General features: G+C 40.2%; 1 protein-coding gene across 1 annotated transcript in view; it reads right to left on the bottom strand.

Annotated features, from left to right (window-relative positions):
* The window catches only part of nup43 (nucleoporin 43), a 39,662-nt gene extending 16,489 nt beyond the window's left edge, over window positions 1-23,173 (bottom strand). Inside the window, exons 1-4 of the mRNA XM_039747506.1 lie at window positions 22,937-23,173; window positions 21,972-22,085; window positions 20,493-20,570; window positions 10,712-10,874 (exon numbers count right to left, since the gene is read on the bottom strand). Of these exons, the coding sequence (XP_039603440.1) occupies window positions 10,712-10,874; window positions 20,493-20,570; window positions 21,972-22,085; window positions 22,937-23,056 (475 nt within the window). The 5' untranslated portion in view covers window positions 23,057-23,173. The remainder of the gene's footprint in view (window positions 1-10,711; window positions 10,875-20,492; window positions 20,571-21,971; window positions 22,086-22,936) is intronic.
* Window positions 23,174-23,834: the final 661 nt, after the last annotated feature.

Raw genomic sequence — 23,834 nt, 5'->3', positions numbered from 1 at the left:
ATATACATAACATTTAGGCCTGTTCATGCAATTGTGCTCAAAAAGGAGCTATTAAGATTGGGTCAGGAAAAGCAATTGTTCCCTAAAACTAGTAATACACTCAATGCACTGTGATGTAACTCCAAAAACACTGAGTATAGGGGCCAATAAATTATGTGATTCACAGAAAATAAATGGAATTGTGAAAAGTGACACAAAAAAATAATTTCAGAAATAACCTTAGAAATACATGGAATTTGGAGGCTTGGCAGAGAGCATTATAAATTTTCTGATCATATTTTACAATACGAGTTATTTTGCCCTTGGATTGGATAACATGTTCATATTTGTTAATACTTTAAGGAATGTTTTTCTACACAGAAATTATGCCATGCTTCCATGTTTTTTTGCAAAGGCTTAGCTATTAGCATGGGGCTACAAAGGAAAATGTCGAGGCAAATAGCAATAGGTACCCCCATCAATGTCAAAACAACTAAGAAAATTGCAGATTTCAGGGTACAGTAATATTATATTTATGAATTGAGGCAACAGCTTTCTGAAGCACTTCTACACTGTGCCTCAAACAATAGCCTCTATCTCTCTCTCTCTTTCTGTGGATCTCCCCAAACACTAGAACGATACAAGACAGCATGTACCTCCCAGTCAGAGCAGCTGTCCATATCAGAACGTTCAACGTTAACAAGTCACTAATTACAGACAAGAGAGAGTAACTCAGTGAGCAAAACAGCAAGAAACTAATAGTCACGTGCTTAAATGGAATGTGTGTATGAGAAGGAAATAAGTCAAATGAGTAAAGCACCAAGTTAAACCAAAAACCATGACAAAGGGCTTTAAAATGGAAGGACTTTTAGTTTGGCAAATTAAAATGCTTTACGTTGCCAATTTTATTTATACTTACATTTACTTTCAACTATGTACTAAACTATAATTAATATACAGGTATTCATGTAGGGATTCCATTTACACCTTTATCTTCTTCTTGTTAATGAAAAGTATGTATATGCAATTTGTGCAATTTCAATAAATTTCAATAAAAAGAAAAACAAAACACTATTATTTGTGTTATTGTAGCTGATTACACATAATTTCACACTGAAAACAAAAACAGTAAAAATCCAAAAATCTTAAAAAACACAAAAAAAAAAAAAAAAAAAACAACAAGAATATAATTCGGAAAAAAATAAATCCCTCCAACATGTTTCTAATGTTTACATTCTTTATTCATGTTTATTAAACTACTTTATATTAAAAAGAATGACTGTGTTGGATTTAATCATTCAAATTTGTGATAATTTTTATCACCATAAACATGAGAGCAAATACTGTTTGTATCACATTGTTTAAATGCCTGCTGTATTTTTTATTCAGTTCTTTTTGCCTATATACCTGTACAGAAATGGAAAGAATAGCAAATAAATTACACTTGTTGCGCTAAATTCTTACCACACGTTGAAAGAAATTGTTACTACAATTTTCATTGCCACCATTTCCTTTATGTGCACTTATGCAGCAGATGCATACACATGGATAATGTTCTGAATTAAGATATGAAATGCTGACTGAAAGAGGCTTATTGCCTCTCCATATGTTTGGCTAACGTGTAGTCTTATGATATTGCTTTCTCAAGTAAAAGCAAACAAGTGAAGGCTTCTTAAAAACATTCAGTAAACTCGGTATGTACAAATATTTGAGTATAATCCATTTAGCCTTGGATAAAATATATAAGAGTGCAGATTAAAACACCTGACTAGAGGGTTTTTTTCTACTGGCATAACACTCTGCAATTACCCTCTTTTCAGAACCCTATTTCGGAGGTCTCTTGCTTCAACAAAATATTCCCATTATCAGGAAAGATTTACCCTGGCTGCGCCTAGAAATTCTGTCCATAAAAGTTATGAACAGAATCGGTGACAAAGGGCAGCCCTGGCGGAGTCCAACTCTCACTGGAAACGGGCTCGACTTACTGCCGGCAATGCGGACCAAGCTCTGACACCGGTTGTACAGAGACCGAACAGCTCTTATCAGGGGGTCCGGTACCCCATACTCCCGGAGCACCCCCCACAGGATTCCCCGAGGGACACGGTCGAATGCCTTTTCCAAGTCCACAAAACACATGTAGACCGGTCGGGCAAACTCCCATGCACCCTCCAGGACTCTGCTAAGGGTGAAGAGCTGGTCCACTGTTCCGCGACCAGGACGAAAACCACACTGTTCCTCCTGAATCCGAGGTTGACTATCCGACGGACCCTCCTCTCCAGAACCCCCGAATAGACTTTTCCAGGGAGGCTGAGGAGTGTGATCCCTCTATAGTTGGAACACACCCTCCGGTCCCCCTTTTTAAAGAGGGGGACCACCACCCCGGTCTGCCAATCCAGAGGCACTGTCCCCGATGTCCATGCGATGTTGCAGAGACGTGTCAACCAAGACAGTCCTATAACATCCAGAGCCTTAAGGAACTCCGGGCGTATCTCATTCACCCCCGGGGCCCTGCCACCAAGGAGTTTTTTGACCACTTCGGTGACTTCAGTCCCAGAGATGGGAGAGCCCACCTCAGAGTCCCCAGGCTCTGCTTCCTCGTGGAAGGCATGTTAGTGGGATTGAGGAGGTCTTGAAGTACTCCTCCCACCGACCACAGCGTCGAGTCGAGGTCAGCAGCGCACCATCCCCACTATATACGGTGTTGACACTGCACTGCTTCCCCTCCTGAGGCGCCGGACGGTGGACCAGAATCTCCTCGAAGCCGTCCGAGTCGTTCTCCATGGCCTCTCCAAACTCCTCCCATGCCCGAGTTTTGCCTCAGCAACAACCGAAGCAGCGTTCGCTTGGCCTGCGGTACCTATCAGCTGCCTCCAGAGACCCACAGGACAAAAAGTCCTATAGGACTCCTTCTTCAGCTTGACGGCATCCCTCACGCCGGTGTCCACCAGCGGGTTGGGGATTGCCGCCACGACAGGCACCGACCACCTTGCGGCCACAGCTCCGGTCAGCCGCCTCAACAATAGAGGCACGGAACATGGCCCATTGGACTCAATGTCCCCACCTCCCTCGGGGCGTGGTTGAAGTTCTGCGGAGGTGGGAGTTGAAGCTACTTCTGACAGGGGACTCTGCCAGCCGTTCCCAGCAGACCCTCACAACACGTTTGGGCCTACCAGGTCTGACCGGCATCTTCCCCACCATGAAGCCAACTCACCACCAGGTGGTGATCAGTTGACAGCTCCGCCCCTCTCTTCACCCGAAAGTGTCCAAGACATATGGCGCAAGTCCGGCGACACGACCACAAAGTCGATCATCGACCTGAGGCCTAGGGTGTCCTGGTGCCAAGTGCACATATGAACACCCTTATGCTTGAACATGGTGTTCGTTATGGACAATCAGTGGCGAGCACAGAAGTCCAATAACAAAACACCGCTCGGGTTCAGATCGGGGGGGCCATTCCTCCCAATCACGCCCTTCCAGGTCTCACTGTCATTGCCCACGTGAGCATTGAAGTCTCCCAGCAAAACGAGGGAATCCCAGAAGGTATGCCCTCTAGCAACCCCTCCAGAGACTCCAAAAGGGTGGATACTCCAAACTGCTGTTGGCATACGCACAAACAACAGTCAGGACCCTTCCCCCCACCCGAAGGCGGAGGGAGGCCACCCTCTCGTCCACCGGGGTAAACCCCAATGCACAGGCTCCGAGTCGGGGGGGCAATAAGTATGCTCGGCGCCTCTCACCGGGGGCAACTCCAGAGTGGTAGAGAGTCCAGCCCCTCTCAAGGAGATTGGTTCCAGAGTCCAAGCTGTGTGTCGAGGTGAGTCCGACTATATCTAGCCGGAACCTCTCGACCTCACGCACTAGCTCAGGCTCCTTCCCTTCAGAGAGGTGACATTCCACGTCCCAAGAGCCAGTTTCTGTAGCCGAGGATCAGACCGCCAAGGTCCCAGTCTTCGGCCACCACCCAACTCACACTGCACCCAACCTCCTTGACCCCTCCCATAGGTGGTGAGCCCATGGGGAGGAGGACCCACGTTACCTCTTCGGGCTGTGCCCGGCCGAGCCCCATGGGTGCAGGCCCGCCACCAGGCGCCGCCATCGAGCCCCACCTCCAGGCCTGGCTCCAGAGGGGGCCCGGTGACCAGCGTCGGGCAAGGGAAAGCGTCGTCCACAGTTTTATTTTCATTGGAGGTTTATTGAACCGCTCTTTGTCTCATCCCTCACCTAGGACCAGTTTGCCTTGGGTGGCCCTACCAGGGGCATAAAGCCCCGGACAACATAGCTCCTAGGATCATTGGGACACGCAAACCCCTCCACCACGATAAGGTGACGGTTCAAGGAGGAGTTCTGTAACTCCTATGGACTTTTATGGACAGAATTTCTAGGCGCAGCCAGGGTGTTGAAGAGGTCTGGTTTGGTGGACTCAGGATTGGGTCACTGCTTTTTGCAGATGATGTTGTCCTGTTTGCTTCATCAGGCCGTGATCTTCAGCTCTCTCTGGATCGGTTCGCAGCTGAGTGTGAAGCGGTTGGGATGAGAATCAGCACCTCCAAATCCAAGACCATGGTCCTCAGCCGGAAAAGGGTGGAGTGCCCTCTCAGGGTTGGGGGAGAGATCCTGCCCCAAGTGGAGGAGTTTAAGTATCTCGGGGTCTTGTTCCCAAGTGAGGGAAGAATGAAGCGTGAGATCGACAGGCGGATTGGTGCGGCATCCGCAGTGATGCGGGCTCTGCATCGGTCTGTCGTGGTGAAAAAGGAGCTGAGCCGTAAGGCAAAGCTCTCAATTTACCAGTCGATCTACGCTCCTACCCTCACCTATGGTCATGAGCTATGGGTAGTGACTGAAAGAACGAGATCGCGAATACAAGCGGCTGAAATGAGTTTCCTCCGCAGGGTGTCTGGGCTTTCCCTTAAGGATAGGGTGAGGAGCTCAGTCATCCGGGAGGGGCTCAGAGTAGAGCCGCTGCTCCTCCGCATCGAGAGGAGTCAGATGAGGTGGCTCGGGCATCTGATCAGGATGCCTCCTGGACGCCTCCCTGGTGAGGTGTTCGGCACGCCCAACCGGGAGGAGGCCCCGGGGAAGACCCAGGACACGCTGGAGGGACTATGTCTCCCGGCTGGCCTGGGAACGCCTTTGGGATTCTCCTGGAAGAGCTGGAAGAAGTGGCGGGAGAGGGAAGTCTGGGCCTCTCTGCTTAAGCTGCTGCCCCCGCGACCCGACCAGGATGGATGGATGAAAGATTTACAAATGGCCACACTGGCAGACTAGGAACCTGATGCAACCATAAATGTGTACTAAATATGTATATGCTCCGGAAAAAATATTTTGGACCATTTTATAACTACAAATGTTTGCATTTTAACAAATGTTATTAAAACTTAAAATTCACCATTAAGTACAGTGTGAGACACACACTTTTTGAACGTTTTAATTAAAAAATAGGTTTAGCAAGTACAGTAATACATTTTTCATATGAGAGGAAAATCATCATATTAATATACTAAACTGTTATGTTGGTTACATTTGGAGTTTTTTTAAATAATTTTTTATTTACAACAAACAGTTTTAATTTACTGTGCAAGTTTGTTTAACATCGTAACAACTGTATACTGCATAGATTCAGCAGAAGTAGAATAATTCCTATTCTATACCTGGACTCAATCCAATCAAATGATGCAGTTTATCATTTACTTTTTAAACTGACTAAAGTTAAAGATATGATACTGCTAAAGGTAAAAATATGTTAACTTATTTAATCTACTAAAAAAATAACTGAATTTATACTTGTGTGATGAATTCAGTTAAGTATACAATCCACACATTGGTACATTGTTTAAATTTAGTTCTGGGGAATTTTAGTGAGATAAGCCCTATGTTTACAGCATGGCAGTTAAATACTTCAGATTAAATTGTTTAAACCTTTTTTAATATATAAAGTATTAAAGTGTGTTTAAAATTACTGGGGCTACATTACACCTACACCATTAACATGTCGTTCTCGCAATAAATTATTAAACTTGAGCAAGCAAAATATCTTGAACACTATCCATTTCTCATGGGGGAAGGGACTAACAAATCAACTTGTGATGCCTTGCATTTACTTAAATATGACAACATTGGCAATCCATTTAATCCATTGCATAGATATAGAGCAGGAAGCAGCTCTGGACAGGGCATAAATCCATTGCAGGAAATGCCACGAATATTAGCCAAGGTATTTTTGCTTCTCTGGGAATCTACACAGCAGTGGTAATATTTATGATGAAGCACCTAAGAGATTTCAGAAAAAAAAATGCATTTTTGTCATGCAAGTAACAAAATGTACGAATGTCCTTTATCTATCACAGGCAGAAAAAAAGGAGTAATATCATGATCCATGTTCTTGGTGCATTGATAACTCATCACAACAAAAATATTGCAAAGCCTACACAAATGTAGTGCAAGTAAGCATATACCTCAAAATCTTCAAATACATTGTTTTTTTATTCAGATTTAAAATGGACAGTTTTAAAATATCAAGGATCTAGAAAGTTTACATGCAAAAGGCATTTTTCCACGTCATGAACTGTCTTTTCAGGAACTAATGAGTTCCTTTACGATGTAAGCCCTAGGCTACTTTTGTGCACTCTGTCCCCAATGCACAACAGGAACTATAATTTTTAGGCCAAATATGTGACGTGTAAAGAAGAGTGATGCAGTGTCATATGTTATTCCATGGGTGATTCCCCCAAAATTTATTGGTTCAATGCAGTGTAGGGTGTGATGCACCAGGAAGGCATCTATGAAGAGTGACATGGTGCAAAGTTAGGTCCTCCAACTTCAATGATAACTCCCCAAAGTTAACCAATCAGCACAATACATCACCCAAGCCCAACCCACTACAGTTCCTGGTTGAACGAAAAGTACATACCCTGAAGAAGGAACTAAAAAAGTGCCAGGAATTACCTACTAGGAACTATAAATGGGCTGAATTCCTGTGGTGGTGGGAATGTTACAAAAGTTCCTGAGTTTCTAAAGTGTTTGGTTTATGAAAAATGTTCCTGTGGTGGTAAAGTACCTAAAGTAATAATTGAAGAACCCTCCCAATTATGTAAACATGAACATGGTAACAAGTACTAAACAATGACAATCTAATTTTTCCACTAGTGTTATTGAAGGGGATAGTTTAGAAAAGGTTCTATTCATTACCTCTTTTAGGGCGGATGTCGACTTTTGTCGACAGGAGGTGTTGAGGGCGCATGTCGACTAAAGTCGACATCCAGGGATAGAGGGCGATAATCAGTTGTTAATGGCGACAAATCTCACTGTCACGTCACAGGCATTCCCTCTGTGCTTGGAGGAATGCTAGACTCGTTGACTCAGCAACTAATCCTAGCGTGTGCGTGAGTTGCGAAATGTAAACAATGGCAAGATGGCATCGACATGTGACAAGGGAGCGAAGTGAGTGCAGAAAAGAAAACACTCGGCAGACAATGTATTGCGCATTATCGCAGAGTTGGACTCTGATTTTTCAGAATCGGATTTTATTGGCAGTGATCAGGAGATCAAGCAAAAGAGTGAGAAGACGGCATCAGCTGATCAAACACCAGCTGATGCCGTGCCAGTGGATCTGCTGCCAGTTGAGCACCTTCGCGCAACTGATGCATCTACGGCAAGGTTTGCGTGGGATAAATACACAGACATTGATCCGTTGAGAGCCGATCTGGCTACTGGACTTCACAAGACGACATGGCTTGCTGTTGGACACGACAGATCACCAGCTGCTGTACTTCAGGCTGCTCTCTCTCCTGATGCTGCTTTTCAGCTACCGTCAGACGAGATAAACAGGTAGGCAGAGAAATTTTTTGAATCGCGGGCTGCGTTTGCATCGCATTCTCGGTTTTCAAAGTGTAAACCCACAACAAAAGACGAGATGAAGCATGCTGTGGTAGTACAAATAGAGATGGGACAGAACTGGTGATATAACTTCAGGGAGCATTGGTCCAAACGTGCTTTGTCCCCTGGTGGCTTTGGACAGGTTATGCAGCATGGTGATAGTTACATGCTGCTGCAAAGTTTTATTCACTTCTGTAATAAACAGAAGCAAATCCCATGGGGTGAGCCAGGCTATAATGCCATGCATAAAGTTCATAAAGTTTCAGAAGATGAAAAGAGGTGACAATTCGGTTTTCATGCGGGCAGAAAACTTGGTGGCAGTGGAATGGCACGATGGCAAAAGGATGACTTGTCTCTCTACAGTACACACTAACAATATATGTGAGAAAGTGCAGCAACAGACAATTGAAAAGTAGGCACCAAAGCAAAACGTATTGTAAGCAGTGCAATGTGGCTATGACTGAAATTGGCTGCTTTGAGCGAGATCAGACTTTGCAGGACTTTGCTGTGTAAAATGTATGTGATATGTACAGTGGTGTGAAAAACTATTTGCCCCCTTCCTGATTTCTTATTCTTTTGCATGTTTGTCACACAAAATGTTTCTGATCATCAAACACATTTAACCATTAGTCAAATATAACACAAGTAAACACAGAATGCATTTTTAAATGATGGTTTTTATTATTTAGGGAGAAAAAAAATCCAAACCTACATGGCCCTGTGTGAAAAAGTAATTGCCCCTTGTTAAAAATAACCTAACTGTGGTGTATCACACCTGAGTTCAATTTCCGTAGCCACCCCCAGGCCTGATTACTGCCACACCTGTTTCAATCAAGAAATCACTTAAATAGGAGCTGCCTGACACAGACAAGTAGACCAAAAGCACCTCAAAAGCTAGACATCATGCCAAGATCCAAAGAAATTCAGGAACAAATGAGAACAGAAGTAATTGAGATCTATCAGTCTGGTAAAGGTTATAAAGCCATTTCTAAAGCTTTGGGACTCCAGCGAACCACAGTGAGAGCCATTATCCACAAATGGCAAAAACATGGAACAGTGGTGAACCTTCCTAGGAGTGGCCGGCCGACCAAAATTACCCCAAGAGCACAGAGACGACTCATCCGAGAGGTCACAAAAGACCCCAGGACAACGTCTAAAGAACTGCAGGCCTCACTTGCCTCAATTGAGGTCAGTGTTCACGACTCCACCACAAGAAAGAGACTGGGCAAAAACGGCCTGCATGGCAGATTTCCAAGACAGAAACCAATGTTAAGCAAAAAGAACATTAGGGCTCGTCTCAATTTTGCTAAGAAACATCTCAATGATTGCCAAGACTTTTAGGAAAATACCTTGTGGACTGATGAGACAAAAGTTGAACTTTTTGGAAGGCAAATGTCCCGTTACATCTGGCGTAAAAGGAACAAAGCATTTCAGAAAAAGAACATCATACCAACAGTAAAATATGGTGGTGGTAGTGTGATGGTCTGGGGTTGTTTTGCTGCTTCAGGACCTGGAAGGCTTGCTGTGATAGATGGAACCATGAATTCTACTGTCTACCAAAAAATCCTGAAGGAGAATGTCTGGCCATCTGTTTGTCAACTCAAGCTGAAGCGATCTTGGGTGCTGCAACAGGACAATGACCCAAAACACACCAGCAAATCCACCTTTGAATGGCTGAAGAAAAACAAAATGAAGACTTTGGAGTGGCCTAGTCAAAGTCCTGACCTGAATCCAATTGAGATGCTATGGCATGACCTTAAAAAGGCGGTTCATTCTAGAAAACCCTCAAATAAAGCCGAATTACAATAATTCTGCAAAGATGAGTGGGCCAAAATTCCTCCAGAGCGCTGTAAAAGACTCATTGCAAGTTATCACAAACGCTTGATTGCAGTTATTGCTGCTAAGGGTGGCCCAACCAGTTATTAGGTTCAGGGGGCAATTACTTTTTCACACAGGGCCATGTAGGTTTGGATTTTTTTTCTCCCTAAATAATAAAACCATAATTTAAAAACTGCATTTTGTGTTTACTTGTGTTATATTTGACTAATGGTTAAATGTGTTTGATGATCATAAACATTTTGTGTGACAAACATGCAAAAGAATAAGAAATCAGGAAGGGGGCAAATAGTTTTTCACACCACTGTATGTGAAATCATAGAGTATTCAGGCTCATACAACATGCAAGACAGTAACATTTGTCAAAAGTAAATATTTTTTGTTGATTTGATATGTTAAACAATTGCTTTGTGTTCTTTTTTAAAAAAAATGTTAGTTTTTGGAAAAATATTCAACCCTGGGAGATAAGAAACAAAAAAAAAAAAAAAATTTGCCCTAAAAGAGTTAAAACCAATATGATGTAAATAATGTATTATGGGCGGCAAGGTGGCGCAGTGGGTGGCGCTGCTGCCTCGCAGTTAGGACACCCGGGTTCACTTCCCGGGTCCTCCCTGCGTGGAGTTTGCACGTTCTTGCCGTGTCTGCGTGGGTTTCCTTCGGGTACTCCGGTTTCTTTACACAGTCCAAAGACATGCAGGTTAGATGCATTGGCGATTCTAAATTGTCCCTAGTGTGTGGGTGTATGTGTGTATAAGCACTCTGCGTGTTGGCTGGAATTGGCTCCAACAGACCCCTGTGACCCTGTAGTTAGGATATAGCGGGTTGGATAATGGATGGATAGATGGATAATGTATTATATTAAAACAACAGTGTGTCCTTTTCCCACTTTAAACATGAAACATAGCTCCCAGCCTTTTTGTTTGTTTAACATTTATAAAAGTGCTAATAATAAGTTCAAAATAAAATACTAGCACAAAAAAGCAACAGTCACAAAACAGAGCCATATCAACTAGAAACTTTTTACCTATGGTGTATTCAATGCCTTTATGGTCCATTCTAAAGAGGTTGATTCGTCCATCTTCACCCACTGTTACGATTTCTGGAGTACGGCAGGCAACACTAGTGCATGGTGCGTTGCCATAGGAATAGTAATGTGCACGGTCCCATTGATGGATTACAGTAATCTTCTGTAAGTTAAAAAGAAAAAAAGATTTGAAATGTTACTCATTTAGGACTTCCAGCATAGCCTAATAAGATTAATATTTTTCTTTCTTACCCTTTACATTTGTTTTATATTTAAAACAGTAAACTATTGTATTGCTAAAACCATTTTAACAGTCTTACCAAAAAAAAACACAGTATTTTTAAGTAACTACTGAATACAGACAATCAGTTGTAATAAAAATCTGTACACAAAATTCCCCTTGATAGTTAAGGCTTAACAATTGGCCTTGGTACCCATAGAGAATACTTTTTTTACCACACATGAAAACTATGCCTTGCACACTTTCTTTTTACATTAGTTTCACAAGACCATATCTCAACAACTAAACCACCTAGTAGGCTCAAATTTTGCACAGTGGTACCTTTAAAGGTATTGTATGTAATAAAATCAAAATTTTAGACCAGATGATACCTCTTGGTAAGAGTAGACCTTCAACAATGGAAAAGAAAAAAAAATTGCATCTTTGCCACCTTTAGACTTTCAGAAAGCATACTTCTAACTGATACAGCCTGCTGAAATTTTCTTCATGTTTAGATACTTACAAAAGGTTATAAACAAACAAGAAACCCTATCAGGGTTTGACCAGGAAACCTCACAAATGTGAAAAAATCAATTTGGGACTAATTTTCATACCAGCTTAATGAACTGTGGAAATTTCCAGACATTTTTTAAATTGTTATAATATAATAATATCCTGCATGGTCCTTTTTTTCCTCAAAAAACAAGTCTTACTTTTCTTATGTGAATCTTTCATTTTTATTTTTCCATTATAAACATGGGTTAAATTCAGCATTTGTCAGTAAGGATAATCATCAAGTTCTTCATCACTAACTTTGGTGATTTTTTTTTTTCCATTAATCCTAAACGTAAGAACATTAAGCACAACATGTGAACAGCAGCTGTTTGAGTTATCATTAATATAAAACTAGTTATAGTGAAATATTAACATCTTGGTATTGCAGTAGCAGGAATGTGACCCATTTTATTTCTATTTCAATCGAAAGTGCAGAGTGTAGGGCATCTTTGTCTTTGAGATTAAAATGGTACTGCCTCCCACTAACTGTTGTAGGTGCAATGTAATGGCACCCAACAAATATCATCTCTAGGTGGCCAATGGAAAGACTATGCAGGATAGTTCAGATGCATGAAACATATCTGATCTATGTCTGATTCTGCCTCACTCTTGTCACGAATCACACCAATCCAACATTTTTCATCATACATGCACCCAACATATCCTCCAATAGGACACTGGTCTAATGTCAGGGATGCATCTATTCCATCGGGAGTGTGATCGTGAAAGGACAGGAACTTCACTAGGCACCCGGCTGACTCTGAGTCTGCCATCTTCTATGAGGATGTAATAGTGGCCATGGAGAATTGCATTCTTTGTTCAGCAACATGAGATAGGACATCGTCATTTGATATGAAAAAAGTTTGACATTTTTGACTGACTGAAAACTCAATGATTACCATTATTGACACATGGTGAATTCAGCCTATGTTTAGGATGGAAAATAAACATGAAAGATTTTTTATAAGAAAAGTAAGGTCTGTGTTTTGAGAAAGAAGGGACAATGTAGAATAAATGAAAAATATTTTAAAAATGAATTCCCACATGCTGCTACGGTGCTCTAAAAATGGAATCCAAAATTATTTTTTGGATTTGAGAGGTCTGCTGTTCAAAATCCAAATCCGCTACTTTTCTGTTTATTGCTTTTTCAATATAGCTTATATAGTTATCTGAATAAGGGGAAAAAAAGTCTGTGTTGGTTAAAAATATTTGTTTCTGGGGCTTAAACATAGCTAAGCCAAAAACTCAAATTAAACTTTGGTCAATTTCAAGGGGCTGCCTTAACCATGCAGGGTCATCTGGACCAAAATGTTTTCATTTCACATACTATACCAATAAATGTACCAGCCGGCCAAGACTGAGCCAGCTCAGTGGTTTTGCTCTTGAGTTATGGACTTGTAAAATATGATGAAAAATGAGGCTGGAAAAAATTGACACCTCCTTCAACAGTACACCGGATGTATCTTGGAAAGTATTGATCGTGCATCAAAAAAATTTTACAGGGCATCTCCTGTCTAACATGGGTACATCTGGTATTTTTTCCAGAATTTTTTAGTTCGAAGTGCGTGGGCCATTGGTTGAGTCTGTATGGAATGAGCCAGATATGAGTAACACTGTACATCTCCGACTATAAATATAACTCCAGATCATGTCACTTGCAGAAATTCGCAGATGATTCTGCACTTATGAGATGTACTGACAAAGAGGATAAGAGAGTATAGGAGTCAGATGAAGGACTTTGTTCCTTGGTACAAATAAAATTGTTTACACCTTAGTGGATGTAGAGGTGGTGAACTTCGGGGATCTACATCAATAACAGGTAGGACTGGTCTCAGAACACAAAGTAACTACTGTATATAAGAATGGGCAGAGCTTCTTCCTTAAGAGACTGCATTCTTTTGATATGTGTAGTGATGTTCTTCACAACTTCTACACCTCTGTGATGGCCAGTTAAATATTCTATGCTGTGATGTGCTTCAAGAGAGACTCTCTGAATGAATAAGATAATTAAAAGACAGGCTCAGGTATAGGACACACACTGGACCCTCTCGAGGTAGTAGCAAAGGAGAGAATTAAAACCAAACTGAGTACCATTATGAACAATGTTGCATATCTTCTCCACAACACACTGATACTGAGTACTTTCAGCCAATGAAGTATCCAGCAAAAGAATGTCAAGAAACACTACTTTGGTGCCAACAGCAATTTGCCATCATAATGCCTCACTGTGGCTATGACTGCCAATTCAGTAGTCTTCTTTCATTTTACATTTTTCTTCCTTTTTAGTAACGCTGGTGTGTATTCAGACCACATAACTACATGTGTATAAATATTTATCTATCTACTTATGTATGTATTTAAAGACCTTCAATAAATTGTCAATTTCTTTCTTTCTTTCTTACTGCAAGCTTGAAGGGGAAAAATAAAAAAATGTTCAATTGAATGTCATTATTTGATTTTGAATAAGAATATTTGTATAAAGATGTGAATTATATTAAAATTGTGATGTCTATTCTGACAGCCCTACAACAAACTTTGCACACTTAAATTTGGTTTTCCAATTCTTCTTGGCAGATCTCCTGGGGCTCCGTTAGACTGGAGGGTTAGCATCTATAAATTGGCAACTTTGGGTTTCTCAGTTCTAAGTGGTGTAAGTCTAGTCTTTGGCTAGATCATTCAAGGACAGACTGCCACTTGTCCCAAAGCTACTTCGGCTTTGTTGCTGCAGTTTTAGGCTGCATAAATTCTAGAGCAAGTTTTCTTTAAGGACCTTATAGTATTAGGCTGCATTAAATCCTCCCTCAATGATGACCAGTCTCCCTGTCCCTGCTGCTTGAGAAGCACTCTATAGCATGATGCTCCCATCCACGTATTTCCCTGTAGAGTTGGTATAAGGCAGGTGATGAGAAGTGCTTGTCTCTGTCAGACATACTGCTTGGATTTCTGGCCATTCTCCATTCTATCTCATTAGACCATATAATTTTTTTTCTCATGCTCTCAAAGTCCTTTAATCTGTCATATGCCTTTTATTCAAGATTGGCTTCCATCTAGCAACTCTACTATAAATTAATGGGTGCAGCTGAGATTGTCTCTCATCCCACAGGTTTCCCCATTTCAGCAGGAAATTTCTGAAGCCTTGTTAAAGTGACCTTTGAAATCTTGGTTACTTTCTGGGCCAAAACCCTTCTTGCCCAGCTACTCAGTTTGGTTGGATGGGCAACTCTATGAACAGTCCTAGTGATTCAAAACTTCTTATATTTCACAATTTTTAGGCCACTGTGCCCTGGGAACACTTATGGTTCAGAAATGTCTTTATATCAATGTATATTACTCATTGCAGTTTTATTGTAGGAGGTCTGTAGAGAGTTCCTTAGACTTCAAGGCTTGGAATGTAACCTGGCATGCACTGTGTATTATGAAAACCTTATATACAGAGGTGTGTACCCTTTTCTAAATTATATTCAATCAATTAAATTTGCCACAGATGCACTCCAATCAAGTTCTAGATGTATCTCAAGGATAATTAAAGCAAATAAGAAGCACTTGACCACAATCTGGTGTGCCTTAGCAATAGGTGGGAATACTTATGTGAACGAGAGATTTTAATTTTAATTTTTAATAAATGAAAAGCAGAGTCAGGGAACTTGGAGGAGAACTCACCCATTGTTGGAATTGAATATTTAAAGTTCATTACAATGCAACATTTAATATATTCAGATATTTCATTTATAAAACAGTCAGTGTATGTAAAAAGACAGATGATTAGGGATATTACACAGTCTGGCCTCCAGAAGCAAAAATAACACTGGGATATAAAAATGATGTACTTAACAATCACAAGCAATTCTGTCCTGGATTCCTATGTGTTGCTTTGTGCGGGCTTTTAAGTTGCACAAAAGACAGGAAGGAGGGAACAGGGAAGAAGGACCTCTGTTTTCATACTTGGAGGAACAGTATTCAGGTTTTATTCTCTATTGGTGCTTTTATTTGAACACAAGGAAAACAAGACAACTTCCTAGTTATCGGTCTTCCTCCAGCCTTAATATTTGAATTAAAGAACTCAAAGTTGTCTTCCTTGGCAGGACACAGCTGTAGAAGAACAGATGCACTGGCTTGAACAAAAGCCAGGTGCAGTCTGCACAGGATAGAGAATGAACACAATAGCAGTTGAGTAACCTGGCTTTAAAGCCTCAAAGCAATGCGTAATAAGTGCCTTACACTGTAGAGCAAATAGCTGATCATGCAGAGGAAGCTCTTTAGCAAATACAGTGTGTTTCCTCTGCTTTTAAAAGCAGATTTAAAAGATTTTTCCCCACCGAAGAATAAGCCCTGGAGAAAATGGTACAGCGCAAATATTCAGGCCCCCAAACCATTGTGCAAATCCCATAATCCTCCAACCCCCATCAAAACAATGTTCACATCCTTGTCAACAAAGCGATAGTTCAAAGTGGGCTCAGCATGACAGGAGAGGATGTCGGCATAAATGTGTTGACCATCAGCATGGTAACAATCTGTGAAATTAAAGAAATATAAATGAAGGGACCATCTACTGAGGCGGGAGTTTGTGTCTTTCTACCTGTAGAGACACTTCAGGGGAGCATGGTCGGTCACCAAGGTACATTTCCAACCCCATAAGTAATGAAGCGCCTCAACAGTGCACCTAATTGCCAGACATTCCTTTCCAATACTTGAATAAATCATGTTTCCTTAGAAGCAAAATCCTACTGAAAAACATAATTGGATGATTCTCGTTACAAAAACTTGGGTCAGGACAGCTCCTAAACCAAATCTGCTACTGTCTGCTGAATGAAACCTTTGGTAAAGTCCAGATTTCTCAGAACAATGTAAGAACAACAGGCAGTTTTCAAATCAAAAAAAGAATTCTCACAATTATCCTAACACACAATACTATGATTTTTATAGTCCTTTGACAAATCAGTTAAGGGTGCTAGCAAAATTGGAGAAGAAAATAGCTATAATAACTGGCCATCCCTAAGAAAGCATGGATCTGTTTCTGCATCTACAGAACTCCCTCATCTTTCTCATTTGTGACTTAATCAAACCCTTACCCACAGCAAAGCCCAAGTACTGAGTCTCTGACATACCCAATTTACATTTTCTTGGATTTGCCATTAAACTAGCCTTTCTCAAGCTACTGAATACTGCCTGTAAACATGTCAGGCAGGGAAGGGGAAAAAAATAATACTATTGTTTCTTAATTAACTTCTCTGTGTGTCAATCAAATCAACAATAATAACCTCATTCTGAGAAGCAGCAGTGGCTTTCACTAATGCTTAGTTCATAAGAATTTCTACCATTCTGTTTCCCCACTAACCATTAGCCGGGGCAAGTGTCCAAAAACGCTGTACAAACTTTGTACACCCTGCTCTCATATTTCATTGGAAGTAGCAGTCTCATATTGCTTAGCATCCCAATGAATACAACAAATGTACACTTGCGCAAAGCTTTTTCAACATAACTGCAGAAGCAATCTCTCGTGATGTGCTCAGGCTGAAGGCTACAGAAGCATCTGCGCTCAGTCTTAGCAACAATGTTCCCACAACTGTGTCTTCTGCTGGGGATGCTGGCCTGCCCAGCCTCTCCTGCTGCCGGAGATCTGGGAGCTATTGCATGAACTAGAACTTGACTGATGGGGGCAGAACTCTGTGCAGGAGGTTGTTCCAGAACAAGGAGTTGTCAAACCAAGGCCTGGATGCTTTATAGGGGAGTGTATGGGGAAGAAAACCTTGAATGTTGAATAACATTTTGAATACAAGGCTCTAAGAAGTTTTTTACAGGTTTGGGAGTCAGACAATGTTGAAACAACAGCTCTAGGAGCCAGGGTCATGCTGGGTTAGACCATCTCTCTCTCTCTCTCTCTCTCTCTCCAGGTGGCTTGTGTGCTTTCAAGACTCCTGATCAGATCCATCGAGCATGTTAAAGACAGCAAGCTTTTCTAAAACGTGTTCCATGGAGTTATCAAAGAACAAGCATTGAATCAGATTCACAAAGTAATGGACCCTCCTGTCAGACATGAAATTTAGACCCTTTGGCGAGAAAACTCAGGGTCTGTGTGATAAAAAATTTGCGGCTTCACAAGGTCATAACCATCAAGCCTATCGAGGGGGATATTTCACATAGCTTTCTGAGCAACACTGGTCAAAAGTAGAGCGACAATGACAGCACAGTTTCTTCTGTCCAAGCGCATCATTGTAGCTGTGTGCTCAAAGCAAAACAGGGTGCAGACAGGGTCATTTGAAGGTACCATCTTCAGAAGCATAGGAACAGGTGCCCTATCCTCTGTTAGGAGGGAGGGGAACACCTTGTGGCTGCTGGCCTGTGCGGTCTGCTTGGTGGGCGGCTGATTGCTAATAAGGATCCATTTTTGCAACACCCCATGTGGTAGCACTTGTCTTGTGTTCGTCCCATGGCTGAACTGGCCCTAGGAATGTGACGCAGTGCAAATGGTCAGCGTATTACAGGTAGAAAAAGGCCATATGATGGGCCTTTCATTTCCCTTTCATATTATGTCACAGTTTTCACAGATGCCTTTTAAGCAACCATGCACAAGTCATAAGTACGCAATAAAGATAGATCACGAGCAAAAAGCATTAAAACATTAGTAATAATAAAATATAAAACAACAGCATATCCATACCCACTGCACCAAGAATTTTTAACCTTAAAGAATATGGCTGAATGTTCACCTGCTTTGATAAGAATATTTGAATCATAAATTTTGGCTAAATTGATAGCCCTAGTGTATTTGAAGCAGATTCAATGTACCGGGTGTATACAGTAAAGTTCATCTGAAATCCCTGTTAAAAAATGTGTAAAACATTGTTAACCATCACTAACATTACAATTCATTTCACTCATAGTAACAAAATTAATGATGCTCCGTTCAATTGGCCGGCAACCATAATCTGCCGATTTTCACTCTAAATGACTCAATAATTGATTGATTGATTGATAAATTGAACTATTTTTCAGAAGCTGCTTTTCTAAACTTTATAGTAAGTTAGTTGTAATGATCCTTTATGCAAAGTATTATGGTAACTGAGGAAGTGGAAATGTAGTTTTGCTCCCAAAACCTCCTGTAGATAGAGAGCTGGCAAGCATACATTACATGAAAGACCAAAATATTGGCTTTTACATTAAAAAAATGGAGCAACAAATGGAGAATTGTTAATCTGATAAGTCGTCCTGTGTATGGAGAGGAACAACAGATGTACATGTTGTTTATTTGAATCTGCAGTGGAAGTGAAGAGGCACAACTGACAGAAATGAAGAGTGAAGTTGCTTTAAGAGAATTTGACCTTTTCATTTTGTCCTTTTAAAGCCATTTCTTGTCTTGAGTATGCATGATGAGCAAGCTTCTTTTAAGTATAGCAGCTCACATTTTTAAATTAGAAAAAGAACAGATTAAAAAGAACTTGCCTGAGCATCAGAATAGGGAAGAAAGGTGATTTAAATGACTGTGAATGTGGCATGGTTGTTGGTGCCAGACGGGCTGGTCTGAGTATTGGGCTACAGCAGCAGGAGACCACACTGTATGCCACTCCTGTCAGCTAAGAACAAACAAATGAGGCTACAAGTCACACAGGCTCACCACAATTGGATGACAGAAGACTGGAAAAACATTGCCTAGTCTGATAAGTCGCAATTTCTGCTGTGATATTCGGATGGCTGGGTCCTGCCTTGTATCCTACCTGCAATGGATCCATCCTGCCTTATACCAGTGGTTCAGGCTGGTGTTGGTGATGTAATGGTGTGGGAGATATTTTCTTGGCACACTTTGGGTCCTTAAGTACCAATTGAGTATCGTTTAAATCCCACAAGCTACCCGAGTATTGTTGCTGACCATGTCCACGCTTTTATGATTGCAGTGTACCCAGATCACTTCAAACTGGTTTCTTTAACATGACAATGGGTTCACTATACTGTATTCAAATGACCTCCACAGTCACCAGATATCGGTCATACAGAGCACCTTTAGGATGTGTTGGAACAGGAAAGATACATCATAGATAAGCAGCTGACAAATTTGCAGCAGCTAGGTGATACTATCATGTCAATATGGACCAAAATCCCTGAGGAATGTTTCCAGCATTTTGTTGAACCTATGCCACAAAGAATAACAGCAGTTCTGAAGGCAAAAAGGGATCCAACCCAATACTAGCAAAGTGTACCTAATAAAGCAGACAGTTACAGTGTGTGTGTATATATATATATATATATATATATATATAGTAATAAGATGTCCGTCCGCCCAATGTCTGTTCCCCTGCCCGGGTGTAATGTCGGCCGATGTCCACAAGAAGGTAGGAATGTAGGATGAACAAAGACAAGCAGCCGACGCAGGACTGTAAACTGTGAGGTATATAGCTGTGCATCGTATCATCCACAACAGGATTGAAACGGTCAAAAATAAAAGACAACAAGACACTATTACACTATCGAAACCGACAGACTTAGTATTGTATCATTATGCTTGTTTTAATAAATGGGTGTTTCACTATGCTAGTAGAGGTTGTAATTTTGGATGTGGGTGTTTTTCCCCCATTACCACACCGGTTCCATGGTGCTCAGCCAGAATAATCATTGGGTTCTTGGTTACCTCTCTTACCCTTCACCATCATTTGCTTAGCTTGGTTGAGTGGGAAAGAAAAAATGCTATACTGACATCTTGTGTTTGAAGGCTGTTGCTCTGGTTCATATGAAATGGATTAAAACTTTATAAACGATCCAAGCACTTAAAAAGACCAAAGATTTAAGCGTACCATGACTCGTACCAAAAGAAAAGGTCTTTTGAGATTGCCCTACTGTAATTAGCAGAGCAAACACATAATTACAGATGGGTATAAGTAAACAGACTTAGCAGTTAACATACAGTATATAGTCTCTTTATTATGTTGGTGATTTCAAATGTATGGATCACCCCATGAAAAACAATGACCCTTGCCTTTGAAGAACAGCTGAATAGCAGTGATGAATGCTATTTACCTGACTGCTTGGCTGAAAACGATAGATGGTCAACGACCCAGTAGATGAAGCCACAGCAAATTTTTCTTGATCTAGAAACTTGAAAAACAAAGCATTAATTAATTATACTGAAAAATTTAACAATAGCATATTTAATCCTTACGTGATGAAAAATGAAAAAAGTCTTAATCTCACAAAAGCACTATTCATATAAAATCAAGTAAATATTGCAGAATAGCATAGGATATTGTATTAAAATCGCTCAATGTACTTTTTCTTTTTCTGAAACAACTTCATGCACACATTTTTCAATTCATTTTAATATATGTTAAAATGTAACTTTATCCTTATCAAATAGATGGTCATCCACATACTGAGTTTCAACCACTAGGTCTAATGCCTAGTCCACTTAACAATTTACTGTATTTCAAGTTTTTATTATGCATTCTGATCAGATGTAATACAGTAAGTAATTTAGTGCAAACAATAAATCTACATTTACCTTAAAAAGTACCATTATATTATCTCACTCTCTCTCACACACACTTAAGATATTACACACAGTAGCTTTCCGAACATCATGCCTACATGAATGTTATGGTATGAAATTATGAGTATGGGGCTTATTAAGAGAACAATAAACTTTTTAGTTCCACTGTGAAAAACGTAAGCAGGCATGTCTAGGGGATTGTTGCCAATTACTTCACACTTGTAAAGCTTAATTTAGAAACGGCAACATGCTATTTCTATGCAAGTATTTCCTTGTCCTTTTCTTACTACATTACCAATAAAGAAAATGGCAAGTTACTAATGAAATAAAAATTTAAAACTTAATGTGCAGTGTTCAGGTTACTACAGAGATGTACTCCTTGTAAACACACCAGCCAATCAATCAAAAGTTACTACCAGCAAGTTGACGAAATACCTGTTGACAACAATTAGTAAGTCTTCATTGTGCTAACATGAATCAACTGATTTTACTTGTGGAGATACATCATATTTAAATATAGTATTCAAGACTTGTTTAAGAAAACGTCTGCTTAGACCAATAAGGGGTTTGAAGAAAAAAGTAAATAACTTGTGTTTTAAGTGTAAGTGTGAATGAGTCTTTTGTGTGCAACCAATAGATTACCAAATACGTGTTTATTGTAATCTACATTTTTGTGCTACTCTTGCATTTTGTTTCTACACACAGGCGTAACAGCACAAAGTAGAAACATCTATCATCAGATGTTAAAGTGTGGGAATTCAAACACAAGCTCTTCAACCCTGCAACTGTTTTTCTTAATATCATAAATACATAATGAGATACTGACATAAAAAGGTTCAAAAACTGTGTTCACCTGAACAGCTACTAAGGCAGAAGATGCAGTACCACTTATTGATATTTGCTGAACTGTAAAGCACAAAGATGTTCCAACTGTAATAATTTACTTAGTTATTAGTCCAGAACATGGATTAACTGGAAACCTAACTCTAGTAACAATGAAAAAATATTACCTGAAGATCCATAACATCTCCATCGTGTTTGTATTCACAAAGCAATTGAGGATCACCTTCAAAATGATCATCTCCTACATTCGTTTTAATCGACCAAATAGAAATTTTATTGTGCTGATGAAGAAGATAAAACGTTTGTGTTATAAGAACAGATAACATTCAACATATTGCAATTTATTCAAGTTCAAGTTGAGTACTATCATGAGTACAAGTTATGGTAAGATTCTTAATTGCATTCCTCCTTCTACAAAGACATGAAATAATACCAGCAGACGGCAACATTAAACACAACATAAAATTCACTTCTATATCATTCATCTATCTTCCAATCCCGCTTTACCCAGAGCAGTGTTGTGGGGCGGCTGTAACCTATCCCAGCAATTACTGGACAATCCCTGGACAAGGCGCCGTTTCATCTCAGAGTGAACACACAGACTAGTATATAAATATTAAACTGATTTTCCTTTTTTTTTTTCTTTTCATGTAAATACAAGTTATTCTATTACAAAAAATACGGCTTAATTTACCTTAATTTCAATTCAAAGGGTTGCATAATTGTATCGGCAGTCCATAAAACTCCAGTTTACTGAATGACACCTGGCAAACTTGCAACGTAATGTGCTCTATTCTTAAAATAAACTGAATAGGTAATGTGGCTGGGGAGGTTTTACAGTAAAGGGCAATAACAAATAAAAAAAATCTGACTTATTTAATTTATAGTTCAAATGACATCACAAGTTACGCATGCAAAACAAAAATTGCGATAAATTACAAAAGGATCATATGTATGTGGAGTAACGGACAGCGGAGCATATTTTATATATATATACACACACGTTACTCCACAACTACAACCATAACAGTGTAAAGTTCTGCAGAGAAACACTGAGAAAACATCATAAAGGATTAATTATGAAAACAACCTATCAAACACACATTCCGGCATTCTGCACACACTATAATACCTCGTTATCCCACGATCCAGTAGCGAATATCTCGGGTGACTGTAGGGATGTGGAGGATACCGGACTCCATCGTGTCCGGCTAATTTTATGGGACACAAACTTTGCATTAAAAAGCTCCATCAAACAGGCAGCAACGACCGTCTTTTCTCTCACGTTACCAAAAAACCTACACACTTTTTTCCATATGCCGCCGAGAATGCCCCTTCCGCTTTTTTCAAAACAGTTACCTGATTGGCTACTGATAAAGCAACGGATAGCTAAAGAGGACAAGCTGCATTTTTTCACCATGAGAAAGTTGAAATACTGTCCCCTTGAGGTTTGAATGGTTATAGATTATCTCGAAATAAAGTGACTTTGTCTTCTATTGCGCTTTTTTATTTTAAATTATGCATTAAAAACTCTTTTCGGAAACAAGGAAAGCAGCATGCTTTTAATGCTCCATGCACAGATGTAATCACAAAGTCTTGAATCTTACGATCGTACAAAGAAAAAAACACAAAAGGAGGGAAAGTACCCGGTAATTAATTACATCGCAAAAAGCCTGTATTTTGTGACTGATACTGTATATTTGAATTTGACAAAGAGGACACATCAGCCTAGAATTAGACTTGAAAGTCAAATAATAAGACAGAAGTAATGGTGCTGTAATGAAAAGCATTTATAGTATTGTCTCAGAGCAGATCGATAACACTCAGTTCTTCATTTTCTTCCCTTCCCTTTCTGTACAGATAATTTATTAAAACGGCTATTGCTTTATAGATACAGAGGTGTCAACAGAACCAAAGTAGATGGTGAGCTGCTGGGTGCTTTGTCATTTGCATCTCATTGCTAATTGGCAGATGGTTAGCATTGGAAGAAGCATATGAAAGCAATGAAAGCAGCTGTTTAATACTACGAG

Source organism: Polypterus senegalus, chromosome 3 (assembly GCF_016835505.1).
Source record: "Polypterus senegalus isolate Bchr_013 chromosome 3, ASM1683550v1, whole genome shotgun sequence".
In the NCBI taxonomy this organism is placed as follows: Eukaryota; Metazoa; Chordata; class Cladistia; order Polypteriformes; family Polypteridae; genus Polypterus; species Polypterus senegalus.
The sequence above is the reverse complement of the archived record's forward strand: the minus strand, read 5'-3'. Positions and strand labels throughout refer to the sequence as shown.